Source organism: Onychomys torridus, chromosome 9 (assembly GCF_903995425.1).
Source record: "Onychomys torridus chromosome 9, mOncTor1.1, whole genome shotgun sequence".
Classification (NCBI taxonomy): domain Eukaryota; kingdom Metazoa; phylum Chordata; class Mammalia; order Rodentia; family Cricetidae; genus Onychomys; species Onychomys torridus.
Window position 1 is genome coordinate 86863589 of NC_050451.1, and position 15128 is coordinate 86878716.

The 15128-nt window shown below is 41.0% G+C and overlaps 1 protein-coding gene across 1 annotated transcript; it reads right to left on the bottom strand.

Moving 5' to 3' along the window:
- Positions 1-1571: 1571 nt before the first annotated feature.
- On the bottom strand, positions 1572-15058 carry Mzt1 (mitotic spindle organizing protein 1). The gene is made up of 3 exons (XM_036199861.1): positions 14857-15058; positions 6821-6966; positions 1572-2744 (listed from the first exon to the last, which is right to left on the bottom strand). Exons 1-3 carry the CDS (start codon positions 14924-14926, stop codon positions 2724-2726), a joined length of 237 nt encoding a protein of 78 aa, XP_036055754.1. The 5' UTR covers positions 14927-15058; the 3' UTR covers positions 1572-2723.
- Positions 15059-15128: the final 70 nt, after the last annotated feature.

A 15128-nucleotide genomic window follows, 5' to 3' on the forward strand; every position in this document is an offset into this window, starting at 1 on the left:
CTAATATGATTATTTCCTCTCACTATCAGGAAAAATTAATTCCACTCCCAACCCAAAGCTTCATTTAATATGTAATTATAAAATTAAATATATATAACCTATCTTAAAATTTTTATACATCGTAAATGTCTTAATATTTGTTGACTACCTTCAGAAACAGAACCGGACTCACAGAAGCATATATTATATAAAAAGGACATGCCAATAATACCGAAATCATTTTATTTTTGTCACTGACAACATGCAAGATACTGCCATTGTATTATTAGTTTCTGTAGATGTAACCGTCTTGTTAAATAAGAAACACAGGGCCATTGCAGAGTTAAAAGCCAAGAGGTCAGAGCAATAGCTGAGAGCTGAAAACCTTACCCTTCACTACTGCTCTGTCTTTCCTCTCCGCAAGAGAGCTACTTCCTGTGTCCTGTCTTTTATATAGACTTTCTGTTCTGCCTTCTCATTGGTTGCAAACCCAGCCACATGACCTCTTCATCACTGCCTGTCTATATAGACCTCGTCTTCTATGGTTGGTATTGAGATTAAAGGCGTGTGTCGCCATACTGGCTGTGTCCTTGAACACACAAGAGATCCTGTCTAGCTCTGCCTCCCAAGTGCTGGGATTAAAGGCAAGCACTACCACCGCCCAGCTTCTGCTATGGCTTGCTCTGACCCCAAGGCAACTTTATTAATATACAAATAAAATCACATTTCAGTACAAATAAAGTATCACTATAGGTTTCTTTATTTCTTATGAGCTCATTAAAAACATGCTTACATTTAAAAACAAAACACAATATAGCTCCCTATAAACATGAGACACAATATGTTCTCTATAAATATAATCCTTTCTCAATATATTTTTCTACTTTGTTTCACATATAAATAACCTAATATACAAAACCATAAATAAAACTATCAACTCTATGGTCTAGAAGTAAATACAAGATGTGGAGTCTGAGAAAGTATTTTTTGATTTTATAAATAACATGCAATATGTGTATCAGCAATCATGAAATTCTTACAAGTTCTTACTCTCTCCCAACTTGGAAGAGTTGCCCATAGTAGACCTTGCAATTTTCTTAGTAAAGATGTCATGCATTTACAAAGTCCAAATAGCCACAAGCCCAGATTTTGTCTGTGGAGATCGGGTCTCACTATGTTGCCTATACAGCCTGAGATGGCCTGCAGTGAACAAACTCTTCTGCCCTAGTCTTCTGGTCGCAGAGAACACTCATCAACGATTAAGATGAGTTTAAGGGCAGCAGAGAGGATAGCTGCTTAATTACTAAATCTCTTAGAAACCACTTCCACTTGTCTGAACTACAAAAAAGGCTTCAGAAAAATGAATGCTTGTACACCATGTAAATGTCAGAGAAAACGAAAATTTAAGAAGCAAAAATTCAGATTAAATCTGTATTAAGATTGTGAAAAATTTTCCACTAAGATTCTGTAACAGGAAGCTGGGTGGTGGTGGCGCACACCTTTCATCCCAGCACTTGGGAGGCAGAGACAGGCAGATCTCTGTGAGTTCGAGGCCAGCCTGGTCTACAAAGCGAGTTCCAGGAAAGGTGCAAAGCTACACAGAGAAACCCTGTCTCAAAAAACAAACAAATAAACAAAAAGATTCTGTAACAGGAACAGAACTAATACCATCATAAATTTTTTAAAATTTATTTTTGAACCATCATTTTCATGAGTTTAAGCTTTAATGGTAAAAATAATGACACAATTTTTTTTCTGCAAAGTCATACTTAAAATTACTAGTACACATTTCATTAGTTTTTTTAACAAGTAGAAATTCTACTTCAGAAAGTATTATGAATCAATTTGTTGAAATACACCACCTATGTACTGATTAAACAGCCACTCAGGGTTAAATAGTTAGCATTCCTATTATTTTTAGACAATAAAATTAAAAATGAACTTTGTGTGTTTGCTGTTTTCACTTTATACATTATTATGTAGGCCTTTATTTGGGTATAAAATTTAGAAAGAAAAGCATTCTCAGCTACTCTCATTAGGTTTAAATGGTTCAAAACTACAAATAATGCTAAGCCAAGTCCTGGCATTATTTTTAAAATCTTAAGTTTCTAAAAGTTCTAAGTTTTAGTCAATACTTTCAACTGCCAAAAGACTGCTTAAAAATCTAAATATTTTGTTAAAGATATGATTAGAAGATATGCCTTTGATTCTTTTTTGTTTTTTGTTTTAGAAAAAAAAAACAAGTTGTGAAATACAAAAAAAAGGCAAAATTCACAAATGGCAGCTGAAATCCCATCAACTTTCAGCCCAGCGGAACATATAGCCAGTTATTATGCATAAACAATTCAAAATTAAGGTTTCTAATGGAAATGTCAACAAGTCATAACTACTATTCATCCCTCTGATGTGTTCCACTAACGTCAACGAGGCGCAGCAACTGTGTACTCTGAGAGACACTGTTTAGAAAATTACAGCTAGCAGAGCTATAAATAAGGAATACGTAAATAAGAGCACAGCAGTGCCATGGAATTGGGGCCATTAACAAGATGGCTGTGATGTAAACATGCCTGCTAGGTCTCCCTTAAACCACTCCCCACTGACTCACACAGCCATGGTTTTATAATTCTTTTAAAAAGAAAACATTTTCTACGCAGCAAGCAGTAATATCATTGTACATCTTGACTACAATGCAATCTTCAAATTTTCTTTCAGAGCTTGATGTATGTGTTCAGGATTTCCGGAAGTCAGCTTGTATTTTCAGCAGCCTAGAACAAGAGAGCAAGACTTGTGATCTCAGAAGCCACGATGAAGACACACGGTGGAGGTAAATCTGTCAGTTTTCAACTACATTGAACAAATGGCTAGCTATTCCCCACATAACTGAATTACTCTTATTGGGAAAACACTGTGATTTTTATTTTTGTTGTATCAACAAGATTATCTTTTGCTGGGTGGTGCACACCTTTAATCCCAGCACTCAGGAAGCAGAGGCAGGCAGTCTCTGTGAGTTCAAGGCCAGCCTGGTCTACAGAGTGAGATCCAGGACAGCCAGGACTGTTATAAAGAGAAAACATTTTTTTTTCCCCGAGAAAACTTGTGTCGGAAAAACAAAAGAAAATCTCTTAAATTTACTGCTAGACTACAAACAGAAAAAGAGCATGTAAAAATGTACTACTTAAGAGTTAACATAATTTTCTTTTCCAGTCTCCATTCGTTTGTTTTATTGTAGCACAAAGGCAGAATTAAAAATGAGGAAGACTTACTAAGCAACAAAGAAGGAAGAACACCAGCAATAGAACAGTGAACATGTTTTTAATCTCTCTCTCTTATTCATTTTTTTTGCTGAAAGGCATTACTTGTGGTATTTTTTACTTAAAAAAATAAAAATAATTTTATTGTAACGAATTCAGAAGAAAAAAACCAAAAACATCACACTTGAACTTCTAGTCCCAAATTCCATACATCTCAATGATACAGTTAGAATGTCCTTTCATTTAGGCTTTTATACATCACTACCAATTACATTTTTATGTATAACACGCGCACACATGCACGCACAGACAGATGAGGGATGGGGAGAAAATAGCATGACAGTTAAAACTAGACAAACAATTAGCTTTTCATCTTTCATGATTCATCTGTAACTGCCTGCATTTCTGTCCTTCCTCACCATCTAGTGTGACCCTTTCTTGGTCTCCTTTCTAAAGAATGCAGTACCCTTACAGCTGTTCCACATGTACTACGTATTATAGGCTAGGCTCTGCGTAGGAGGGAGGATGTTCAGGTTTCTAGGAGTGGGTAACCTCACCTCCCAGATGTGTCTGATCATTCACAAAACCCGATCTGATATGTATTTCTAGAAGAAACTGAACAGTTAAGCATCTACCAGCAACCCAACACTTGGGAGGCTGAGCCAGAAAGAGCTGGAGCTGAAGGTCAGCTTGAGCTCCATGGGGAAGAAAAACCAACCAAAGACTTAATATCATTTCTTAATGCCAATATGAAAATGATAGACTTTGTTTGCTTTTTGAGACAGGGTTTCTCTGTGTAGTCCTGGCTATCCTGGAACTCACTCTATAATCCAAGCTAGCCTTGAACTCAGAGATCCGCCTGCCTCTGCCTTGAATGCTGAGATTAAAGGCATACACCACCACCACCCAACCCTGAAAATGATGAATTTAATCTAAGAAAAATACATGATATATTTCTATTTGTACTTAATAATTAAAATTTCCTTTTTAGCTATTTCAAGAAAATATGGTAAAATGTTGGCAAAAATATTAAAAATGCAATAATATAAAAGTTCTTTTTCCTTACTGGCAAAAGAACTGACTTTGTTTTCCTCAGAATGACCAGTACACAAATATAGTGTGAGCTAGCTTTTCTCTCCTCAGGGTTTAGCACACAAAAGAGTTAGAACAGAGTTCAAAAATTTTTGCCAGGTGTGGTGGCCCTCCTGAAGGCAGAGGCAGGATGATCTCCATGAGACTCTGTCTCAAAAAAAGACAACACTAGAAAAGCTGGCTTCCATATTCTTTGTCAGACAGTGCAAATTGAAACTGTAGGCCAACTACATCACTCTCAGTAGCTGGGCTTCCTAACTACAAGCTTCCGTCTCCGTGGCAGCATGTCACCAACAGTAGGAGCAGTTCCTGGCCTGCAGGACTGGAGGAAGTCACACCAGTGCAGCAGAGCCTCCGGTCTACTCCCCACAAGGAAAGTATTCACTTAACTATCACCTATCCCTACTTTTCCAGTTCCTTTTCATCCTGCTGTGAAAGCTGAAGCTGAGGTTTTAAAAAGATGACAAAGAAGGTAAATGGACTGAAAAGAAGCTGGGCCAAAACCCTGTGAAATGCACTCAGAAGTGCAAATAAAAAGTGTCCCGTATCAAGAAATGGCTGGAACCGAGGCTCCCAGTAACTAACACTGACACCCATGAAGCAAAGGAAACTCACATGCTGTGGTGAATTAGAAATGAAGACAACTATTTTGTGAAAGCTTGGCGCTATAATCATCAATGAAGTTGATAACACACACACCCTACAGCTCAGTCATTTTGTGTCTAGGTCTAGATCCAAACCAAGTGCACATATGGAAGCACGAGGAGACATGGGCTACAATGCTCAGAGTAGCATTTTTACAACAGTCTTACCCTGGAAACAATTAAATAGGGTACATATGTTTGTAGAAGGAAACTTATTTGCAAGAAAAGAGTGAACATCACAGACACGACAGTAAATCAAAGAACCAGTAGAAACCGTGCAAGATTCCCCTGAAATGAAGCTTGTAACGTTGACCGAGTTAACGTAGCCTTTTCTAGTTCAGTTAGGGAGACTGGTGGATGTCTACCACAGAACTCAGGAGACTGGGGGAAGCGGGAGGAAGAGAAGAGTGACAGAGGAGGGACTGGTTTTTCTCAGCTGCTGGTAGAGATCATCCTATGGGTGTTTAGTCCTCTGTGTGTGTGGTCAACACCAGGTGTCTTCCACAGTCACTTTGCACCTTAGCTTTGGAGAGCGGGTCTTTCAATGAACCTGGAGTTGATTGACTTGTCCACAACGGAGCAGCAAGCCCCAGGGAACCTCCACCTTCATCTCCCTAGCTCTAGGAATACAGCATGCATCCTGAACCCAGGGGGGATCAAATTCCTGTTTGTACATGTGAATGGGAATCACCTCACTGAGGTGCTATCTTCCCAGCCCTCTTAGTACTTATAATATTAAATATTTAATTAAATATTAAAACCCTGTAAATGTTTTGTTCACCTTTCTGTGTTAAGTTTCAAAAACAAAGAGTAATAAAATAAAAAACGCTGGGTTGCTTTGAAAAACAATCTGAAAAACAAGCAACTTGCATTGCATACTTTATATAGAGCCATTATCTCAGAAAAAAAAAGCCATGTTGCTGTTGGACAAGTTTAACTGTAATCACTTGAAGTTTCAATATTCGTGGTTAGAGGGATGCCTGACCATCACACAGCTTTCTTTCCTGCTGTCTTCACATGTGTTGTTTCTGTTGATTTGTATTCAAATAGCTAATAAGGACACTAATTGCCGGACCAGAAGCCACCCTAATTCAGGATGAACGCATTGTAATCTGTGACACACACACACACACACACACACACACACATACTATTTTCAAATATAGTTAGATTCATTGGTACAAGGGATTAGGACAAACTTTTTGGCAGGAGGCATAATTCTACCCAATTCAGAAAAATTCTAAAAATTGTGAGATTCCTAAGAAAAGGTAACATGGTTTGTCAGAATTTCTGTGGTCTGAACTTAGCTTCTGGTCGTGAGACTTTCTCCTGATGGTGTCAAAAGTAAGCTAATCTGGTTTAGCTAGGATCTTTCACAGAGCTTCTTGGTCATTTCTAGCTGCCAGGCTGACCAACTCTGCAACTATCCAGGCCCAGAACCAGGGTTATGTGTTGGCCCACCCCAAAATCCACCCCATCTGTGATCTGCTGGAACACAGGGGTGGGGGTGGCTTGCAGACCCCAGGCAGCAACAGGATGCCCAGGAAGAGTTCAGTGAGAGCCCAGACCAATGATTCTTTGCAATTAATGCCTACATGTAATGATGTATATAGATAAAGGGATTTTCTGTGTGACTCACTGTGTCACACTGCAGCTTCCATGATGTGATTAATTTTTATTTTGTTTTATTTTGTTTTATTTTAGGGGATGGTTGTTGCAGGGGCAGAGGGTAGATGTGAGGATGGGAGATGCATGGGATTGGGATGCATGATGTGAAAGACACAAGAGTAGGTAAAAAGAATGTTAAGAAAGAAAAACAAAAACAAAACCAGAAACCTAATATGCAAACCTAACCTTCAGTGCTTCAGTGCCCTTGCGAAGCTCCTTAATAACAGACGATAAGGCTTCCGGGTTGATTCCTTGTTCACAAAGTCGTACACAAATAGACAGCGTTTCCATATCTAAACCAGTATTCAAAATTCTTGAAATCTCAAGTAGAACTGAAAAAGATACAGACACAATTTTTAAGAAGCATGTTTTAACACTTTAAAAAAAAAAACGCACACAGCACTGTAGATGAAATTCTCATCGGTCTTAGTAAATAAGAAACACAGAGCCAAATACAGAGTTAAAGCCTAAGAGATCAGAGCAGTAGCCACGACTCCCTCTGACTTACCACTTGCTGCCGTCACTTCCCCTGAGAGAGACCTTTTTCCTGTGTCCTTTCTTTTTATTGCCTTTCTGTTCTGCCTTCTCATTGGCTCTAATCCCAACCACGTGACTTCCTTGTCACTGCCTGTCTATACAGACCTCCAGGTCTCTATGGTTGGTACTGGGATTAAAGGTGTGTTACCACGCTTGGCTGTGTCCTTGAACGCAGAGACTCTGCCAGCCATGTGATCAGATTAAGGGCGTGTGCTACCACTGCCAGACTTCTGCTTAATGGCTATGACCTGATCTCCAGGCAACTTTATTTATTAACATACAAATAAAATCACATTTCAGCACAAATAAAATATCACCATACAGCACTTCTTTTCTTCTTAACGTACTGAACAGGTTTTACTTAGGCATATTTATGTATATACGTATACATGCAATAACAATTAGTAAAAAAAAAGAGATCATAAATTTGAAGGAGAGCAGGGGAGGGAATATGGAGGGGCATGAAAGGAAGAAAGAAATTATAATTTCAAAAATTTCTATCATTTGAAAATTAATTCATTCACATATTTAAAAAAAAATTTTAATATTCTTTTCTCACATACTATATTCTGATTGTGTTCCCCTCCCTTTACCCCTCCCAGGACCTGCCCACCTCCCCGCCCATCTGAATCCCACTCCCTTTCCATTCTCATTAGAAAACAAACAAGCTTCTAAGGGATAATATAATACATATAAACTAACACATCAGGATTAGATGAAACACACAGAAGGGAAAGAGCACAAGAAAAGGCACAAGCATCCGAGACCTGCTCGTTCGCACACTCGGGAATCCCATCAAAAACCTAAACTGGAAGCCATGGTATATACACAGAGGACCAGTGCAGACCCATGTGGGCCCTGTGCAGGCTGCTTCAGTCTGTATTCATATGAGCTTTGCCCATGGTAATTTAGAGGGCCTGGTTCTCTTGGTGTCCTCCATCCCCTCTGGCTCTTAACACTCCTGCTGCCTGTCCACAGCAGTGTTCCCTGAGCTTGGAGGGAAAGGATTTCCCCTTAGGAGACACCCCTTAGGGCTGAATGTTCCAAGGCCTCTCACTCTCTGTGTAATGGCTGGCTGTGGTTGTCTCTATTTGTTCCCATCTGCTGCAGGAGAAACTTCTCTGATGATGGCTGAGCAGGGCATGGATCTATCAAGGAACCAACACTTCAGGATTCAGAAACCAGCACTTGCTTCTCAGCTTATTTTTTCCACATTTATTGATTGATTAATTAATGTGGGTACCCAAAGGCTACAGTGTACAAATAGAGGTCTGAGGAACAACTTACTTAACTTACGGCCTTAACTTCATTTTCTATAGCACTGCATTTCATGGTAGTTCATTAAAGCATCTTTTTTACATTAAAAACAGCAGCATTGAGAACCTAGGTTATTTAAGCACTCTTCCAGGAATCGTTTATAGGATTCCTTATAGGACATACAAACAACAATTCCCTTGACTTTGTTAAATGGTGGTTGTTTCCTACATGTGTTAGAATTCAACTGATAGCATATTACCTGTTGTATACTTTTCCTTTGCATTATGCTTAGGATAGTATTTCCCATGTAGAGTAGATTTATCATTATTTTCATCCAGCACTTGAGAGTTGATTTCTCCCTTCCATAAACATTTAAATATTTGACTCCTTGCTGTGGGATAATGCTTTTCGTACACTGGTTTAATAAAACGCTGATTGGCCAGTAGCCAGGCAGGAAATACAGGCGGGATAAGCAGATAAGGAGAATTCTGGGAAGAGGAAGGCTGAGTCAGGAGATGCCAGCCTGCCATCCAGGGAGCAGCATATAATGGCACACAGGTAAAGCCAAGGAACACATGGCAACATATAGATGAAAAGAAATGGGCTGAGTTTAAGTGTAAGACCTATTCAGTGTGGGCATGGGCTAATGGCAGAGCAGTTTTAATTAAAATAAGCCTCTGTGTGTTTACTTGGGTCTGAGCGGCTGTGGCCGGGGCACGACACAGGAAAACTTCCAGTTACAATTCCTGGAGTGTAGTTAGAAAATATCTTTTTCCCAGAAATAAGCCAGTTGCCACAATGTAATTTGTTGAATGACATGTCCTTTTGTCATTATACTGCAATTGCTGCCTTTACCACATAACAAGTTCTCAGATCTCTACTACATGGTTGTATCCTAGCCCTATCATTAATTACTAATTTTATATTGCACAGAGTAGGTTAAATAAATATTCTTTTGCCACTTTCATGTAAAAAAAGCCTTTTTATTCTCAGGGTGAAGTCAAGTATTTTAATCAATTTCCAAAACAAATTTATTAGGCTTTCTGCTTGAACTGCATGAAGTTATAGATTATTTTGGGAAAAATGGACAAGTTAACAATACTTAGTCATGTGCTGGAGAGATGGCTCAGAGGTTAAGATGGTCCTGAGTTAAATTCCCAGCAACCACATGGTGGCTCACAACCATCTATAATGGGATTTAATGCCCTCTTCTGGCATAATGCAGATAGAGCACTTGTATGCATAAAATAAATAAACAATACTTAGTCACTAATTTAATTCAGTTTTAAGTACTGAAAACTGTCACAGTATTCATGCTAACATGAAAGTTTTCCCACTATTATTTATTTTCATGTCTCATAGTTCAATGTGGATCTTAAAAGTATACTTTGCATGTCAGTATTAAAGTTTTTGAATATGGAGTACAGTTCTGAATTTCCAGTTTAAATTCTAATGCCTGTGGGGTTTTCTTCTTTCTTTCTGCTAATGGTTTGAATTTTTCTCATCATAACTCATATTTTCCTGTTTTATATGCCCAGTGCTTAGTTAGTAGCCAGATATTGTAAATTTTACCTTGTTGGTACTGGACATCTTTATCTTCCTATAAATATTCTTGAGCTTATAATAAATATAGTTACCTGGAAACTGATCCTTTCAGGTCTGAACGGTCAGATCAGTTGTAGTAAACAGCTGATTATGCTAAGGTAAGTCCTTTTCAAGTACTCCATGACTGTTTCACAAGTTGTGTTTTCCATTCTGGCTTATAGGATAACGCTGTCCTTAGCTCTGTGGGAACATCGTGTTGTGAACCTCTAATGTTGAGTGTTTTGCTCCCAGTTTTCTGGGTGTGAATGTGTTAACTAGCCAGTGCTCTTTGATCTATGCTACTGACCTGCAGAATCCCTTCTGCAGCTCTCAAGTATCCTTTCTCTCTCCCTTTCAGTTTGTACTAACTCTTCCTGCATTAGTCTCCTCCATCTCCCAAGCTCCTCAGCTCAACCCAATTGTCCACCAGGTCCCCCTCGTATGTCTGTGCAATGACACCTGTGAAGACAGTGACTTGGAGTCTTAAGAATCACAATCTTAGCCAGGTGGTGGTGGTGCACACCTTTACTCCCAGCACTCGAGAGGCAAAGCCAGGCGGATCTGTGTGAGTTTGATGGTCTACAAAGTGAACTCCAGGACAGGCTCCAAAACTACACAGAGAAACCCTGTCTCGGGGGGAAAAAATCACAATCTTCAGATGACTAATACTCAGTCTCTTGCAAATCTTTGTATGTTTTACATGGGTTTTTGTTTTGTCCAAGTAGGAGTGTATGCTCAGCATGTTACTCCATTTTGGCGAGAAGTACTCATTTTCATTTTTTCAGGGTTGATAGTTCAATTTCTAATATTTTGCTCTTTTACTCATGTTACCTGATGATTTCAGTGATTGTACTTTGACTTCAATTTCTTCCACAATCATTTGTTCTTGTTTTCTAACTGAATGCTTATTTATAGTGATTTCCTATTTTTGTCTATTGTTCCTGCCTTCACATTAGATTCTATTTTCCAGTGTTTTTGTTTATTGGAGATTGCTCTGTGACTTGTGAAGCATAGCAAACAGTGAAGGAGAGTGGTCAGGAGTGTACTCTCTGGAGCCAGACCACCTGAGTTCAAATTCTAGTTCTATTACTATAATGAGTTAATCTCACCTTGCTTTTACTTTACCACTCTATAAATAGCAGGGTTAGTATAAGGATTAAGGCTACATTTAGAATGGTGCCTAACACATAGTAAGACTCAATAAGAGCTTAGCTAAGCTATTATTATTAAGCTATTATTATTAAGCTATTATTGCTTTCTCTACCAAGGTACTTTGTGACTTTTGGATGAGATTTCATCTCCCCTGGAAAGCTCATCCTGCTCACAAGCTCTTTGATGCTCCTCTCACCCTGGCCTCAAGCTCTCTGGACAAAGCTTTATAGAAGCTTCTTGGATCAAGACTCAGAGAACACATGGATAATGCTTCTCCATCTCCACAATGGCAGATGGTGCATTTCTGCCTGGTAGGCTGGCAGGGCAGAATACTTCTCTAGGCTCTATCCTCAAAAACCTGCTGTGGTTCCCTTCTGCTTTCTTATGGGGGAAAATCTTTGTTTTTCATCAATGAAGACTTCCTTTTCTTGTTTTTAAGTATGACTGTATTTAGTAATTGTACTTCAACATTACTTCCTAATTTTTATATCCCTAAGCAAATGAAATTTCTTTAACTCTGATTGTTTTCAGAAGAGTCTACTTAACCCTTGGAGATTCCAAGGTTACTTTTGATACACTGAGATAAGGAGACATATAAATTCAGTAAGGCCCTATTAAAGAATTCAGAAGTTAACTGGGAGGGTAGAGCACGCCTTTAATCCAGCACTCAGGAGACAGAAGCAGGCAGATCTCTGAGTTCGAGGCCAGCCTATTCGAGTTCCAGGACAGCCAGGACTGTTATATTGGGAAACCTTGTCTCAGAAAACAAACAAATAAAAATTCCTCACAAGTTTGAGAAGCTATTGACAGATATAAAATTGAAGTTTGTATTTGAGAGATTTTTGTTATCTGTTCAACTTGGTCTCCCCACCCTGCTCTCTTATGCACAATGTGCTCTTTTCTTAGGAGATAATGCAGCTAGAAGGCCCTCTTGCCAGGATAGGCCCCTGACACTTGCTAGGGTCCAGAACTACAAACATTAAATCCCTGTTCTCTAGATCACGCAGACTCAGGTAATCTGTTATGGCAAGATAAAACAAAGACTGGTTCCCACTCCATGTAAAGTAAGTGAACTGAATTTGAAGACAGTATTTCAGAAAGACTTGCCCGAGACTTCAAGTGTGAGAAGAACATGAGGCAGGAGGAGGTGCGATGGTCCTAGACTGGAGGGAACTTTATCAATTCACTGATGCTAACAGCCAGTGTCAAGGCAATGTTAGTAAGGGACAAACGAGCAGAAAACAGGAGACATTTAAATCCAGTAAGGCCCTATTAAAGAATTCAGAAGTTTGAGATGCTATTGGTAGATACAAAATGTGAATTTGTATTTGAGTTTTTAAATATGGGTTTGATTTTCAAATAGGTCATGTATGATATGGAACCAATCTATAATGCTGTAATTTTGGTAAAAGACTGGTAAATGAGATAGCCTGAAAAAAAAAAAAAAGTCAAGTTGTCAAACATCAAATTAGTGATGAATTTTAATGCCTTTGTGAATGAAGAGTAGGAGGCAGGAGAGACAAAAGAAAATCAGAGTGACCCCAGGATTCCTTCTCAAAATGAGCAACAAGATGGATGGCAACGGTGTCATGACTAGTTTGATGGCGCCCAACACCTTTCTTTACAAAAGCTTCTCCCCTGAAGCCTCTGGAGAGAAAGATTATCAAAACTACAATTACCAGTAGTAAAATTAAAATTTGAGGAGTTATACTGAAAAGGGAGGAATGGGTAGTTGAAAGATCTGGTGATTTTAAGAGGAAATATTGGAAGTGAATGCTGAGTATGTAACAGGGATGTGAGTACAGTATCTTATCCCACAACTCTTACACTGTGTCAGGGTTGGGGTAAATCGTGTTCCTTTCAGAGTGTGCAGACAAATCACAAAGCCCACTTGCTTTTTCCCCATGCATAATCTCACTTTAACAAAGTCTACTCATTTAACAATTATAATGAAAACTGCACAGGTTGAGTCCTGATACCCTGGCAACCCAGACATCAAAAGTTTAAATCACTTAAATGCAATAAAACATCACATATACTCTCTCTCCATTGAAAACAAAAACACCTCTGCTCCAAGCGGATCTCTGTGAGTTCGAGGCCAGCCTGGTCTACAGAGCTAGTCCAGGAGAGGCTCCAAAGCTACAGACAAACCCTGTCCTGAAAAACCAAAATAAATAAATAAATAAATCCCTCTGCTCTTTACTTTTTTTTTTTGTTCTTATATTCTTTAATTCTTATTGTATATCAAGTTCTCTCAGAAAAGATGATGGTGATGTAACCAATGCAAAAAATTAGTTCTCACAGCAGTCCCATCAAAGAGTCTTCCTTTCAGAGAAAAGTGGTTGGAAAGGCCTTATCTTCAGATAGTATTCAAAATACTCACTGATGCAAGGGGTGTGCACTAGAGACCCAGCACTCCAAGGACACTCCAGAGGCAGAAGGAGAAGGATCAAGCATTTGAGGTCTAGGTCACTCTAGACTATACGGCAAGACCCTGTCTCAGTACAACACATTCTCAAACCCACAATGGCACCCACAGCAAGACAGTAATGTTACACAGATAAACTCCTTGCGTCTATAAATTCTCTTGACAAAACAGTAAGCCATGGAACACAAAAGGATGAAAACACTGGATGTTTACGGTATTTATAACAGAATTTTCAGAAAAGGAGCAATGTTAACAAACACCAACTAGGTGGGAAAAATAAATGTTTGTTTTTTGGAGACAGGGTTTCTCTGTGTAGTTTTGGAGCCTGTCCTGGATCTCGCTCTGTAGCCCAGGCTGTCCTCAAATTCACACAGATCCGCCTGGCTCTGCCTCCCGAGTGCTGGGACTAAAGGTGTGCACCACCACCGCCCGGCTCAACAGGGTTATCTTTTAAGAAAAGACGCTGAGGGGGTAACCCCCCCGGAAACCACCAAGGCCACTGCCAATACTGACGTATCACACCGCACGTGCATGGAAACGAGTAAAATGAAGACGAAGATACTTGCAAACGGGAAGTCAGCTAATGGAAAAGAAACAAACAACCCTGGTCATTTTTGATACACACTTTACCTGGTTGTCTAATTTTTAAATGCCCACACTCGCCCTCCGAGCTACAGCTTCATTTCACAAAGAAGATCAACTACGGCTTATAAAGCTAAGTGTGGGGTCCAAGAGGCACGAAGCTGCAGAACCGGAGCGCAGAGAAGGCAACTTATCTTGGTGCACGTGTGTGCGGGCACACCCACAGCAGCGGCCACCCGTGTCACCCGGTCCGTCTACAAGACAGGACTGGGAAAGGACGCCGGCGAGATTTGCGGGACACCAACAGCTCCCGACTGAAACGCCCGGACCCCGGGACTGAGGGTCCACGCCCAGAGGCGCCCCAAGCACATGCCTGGGGTGGGGAGGTGGACGCGGGAGACGGGGGCGGGTCGCGTGGCCCCGGGCTGGGCGCGCAACGGGCGGCCGCGAGGCCAGAACGCCGGCGCGCGCGCCAAACTACGCCTCCGCCGAGGGCCAGAGCTCCAGGGGAAGGGCCGCCAGCTCCGAGGTCGCCGCCGGTCCCCTTCCCCAAACTCTCCGCCGCCGGACGGCGCTGGGGTCGCCGCGGGGAACCGCCGGGCCCTCCCGGACGCCTCCATCTGGGGGGGCCTCGGCACCGGGAAGCGCAGGCCGGGGGAAGGCGAGCGCCAAGCGTGCTCACCGTCCATGGTCTCCCTCACGGCGTTGAGGTTGGCCGAGGCCGCCGCGCCCGCGCCGCCGCCGCTAGCCATGGAGGAGAAGAACAAGCCCGGGCCGGTAAGGGAGGAGGGCCTGACCCGGAAACGCAGCGCCCGCCCCTCCGGCCCGCGCTCCCACCGCGCGGCGGCGCTCCCGCCGGCCAAGCCCCGCCCACGCCGGGCAAGCCCCGCCCCCTGGCGCAGGGCGCCGACGCCGGACCGCGTTGATTTGAATTTGGAGCCTCGTTCCCACCCC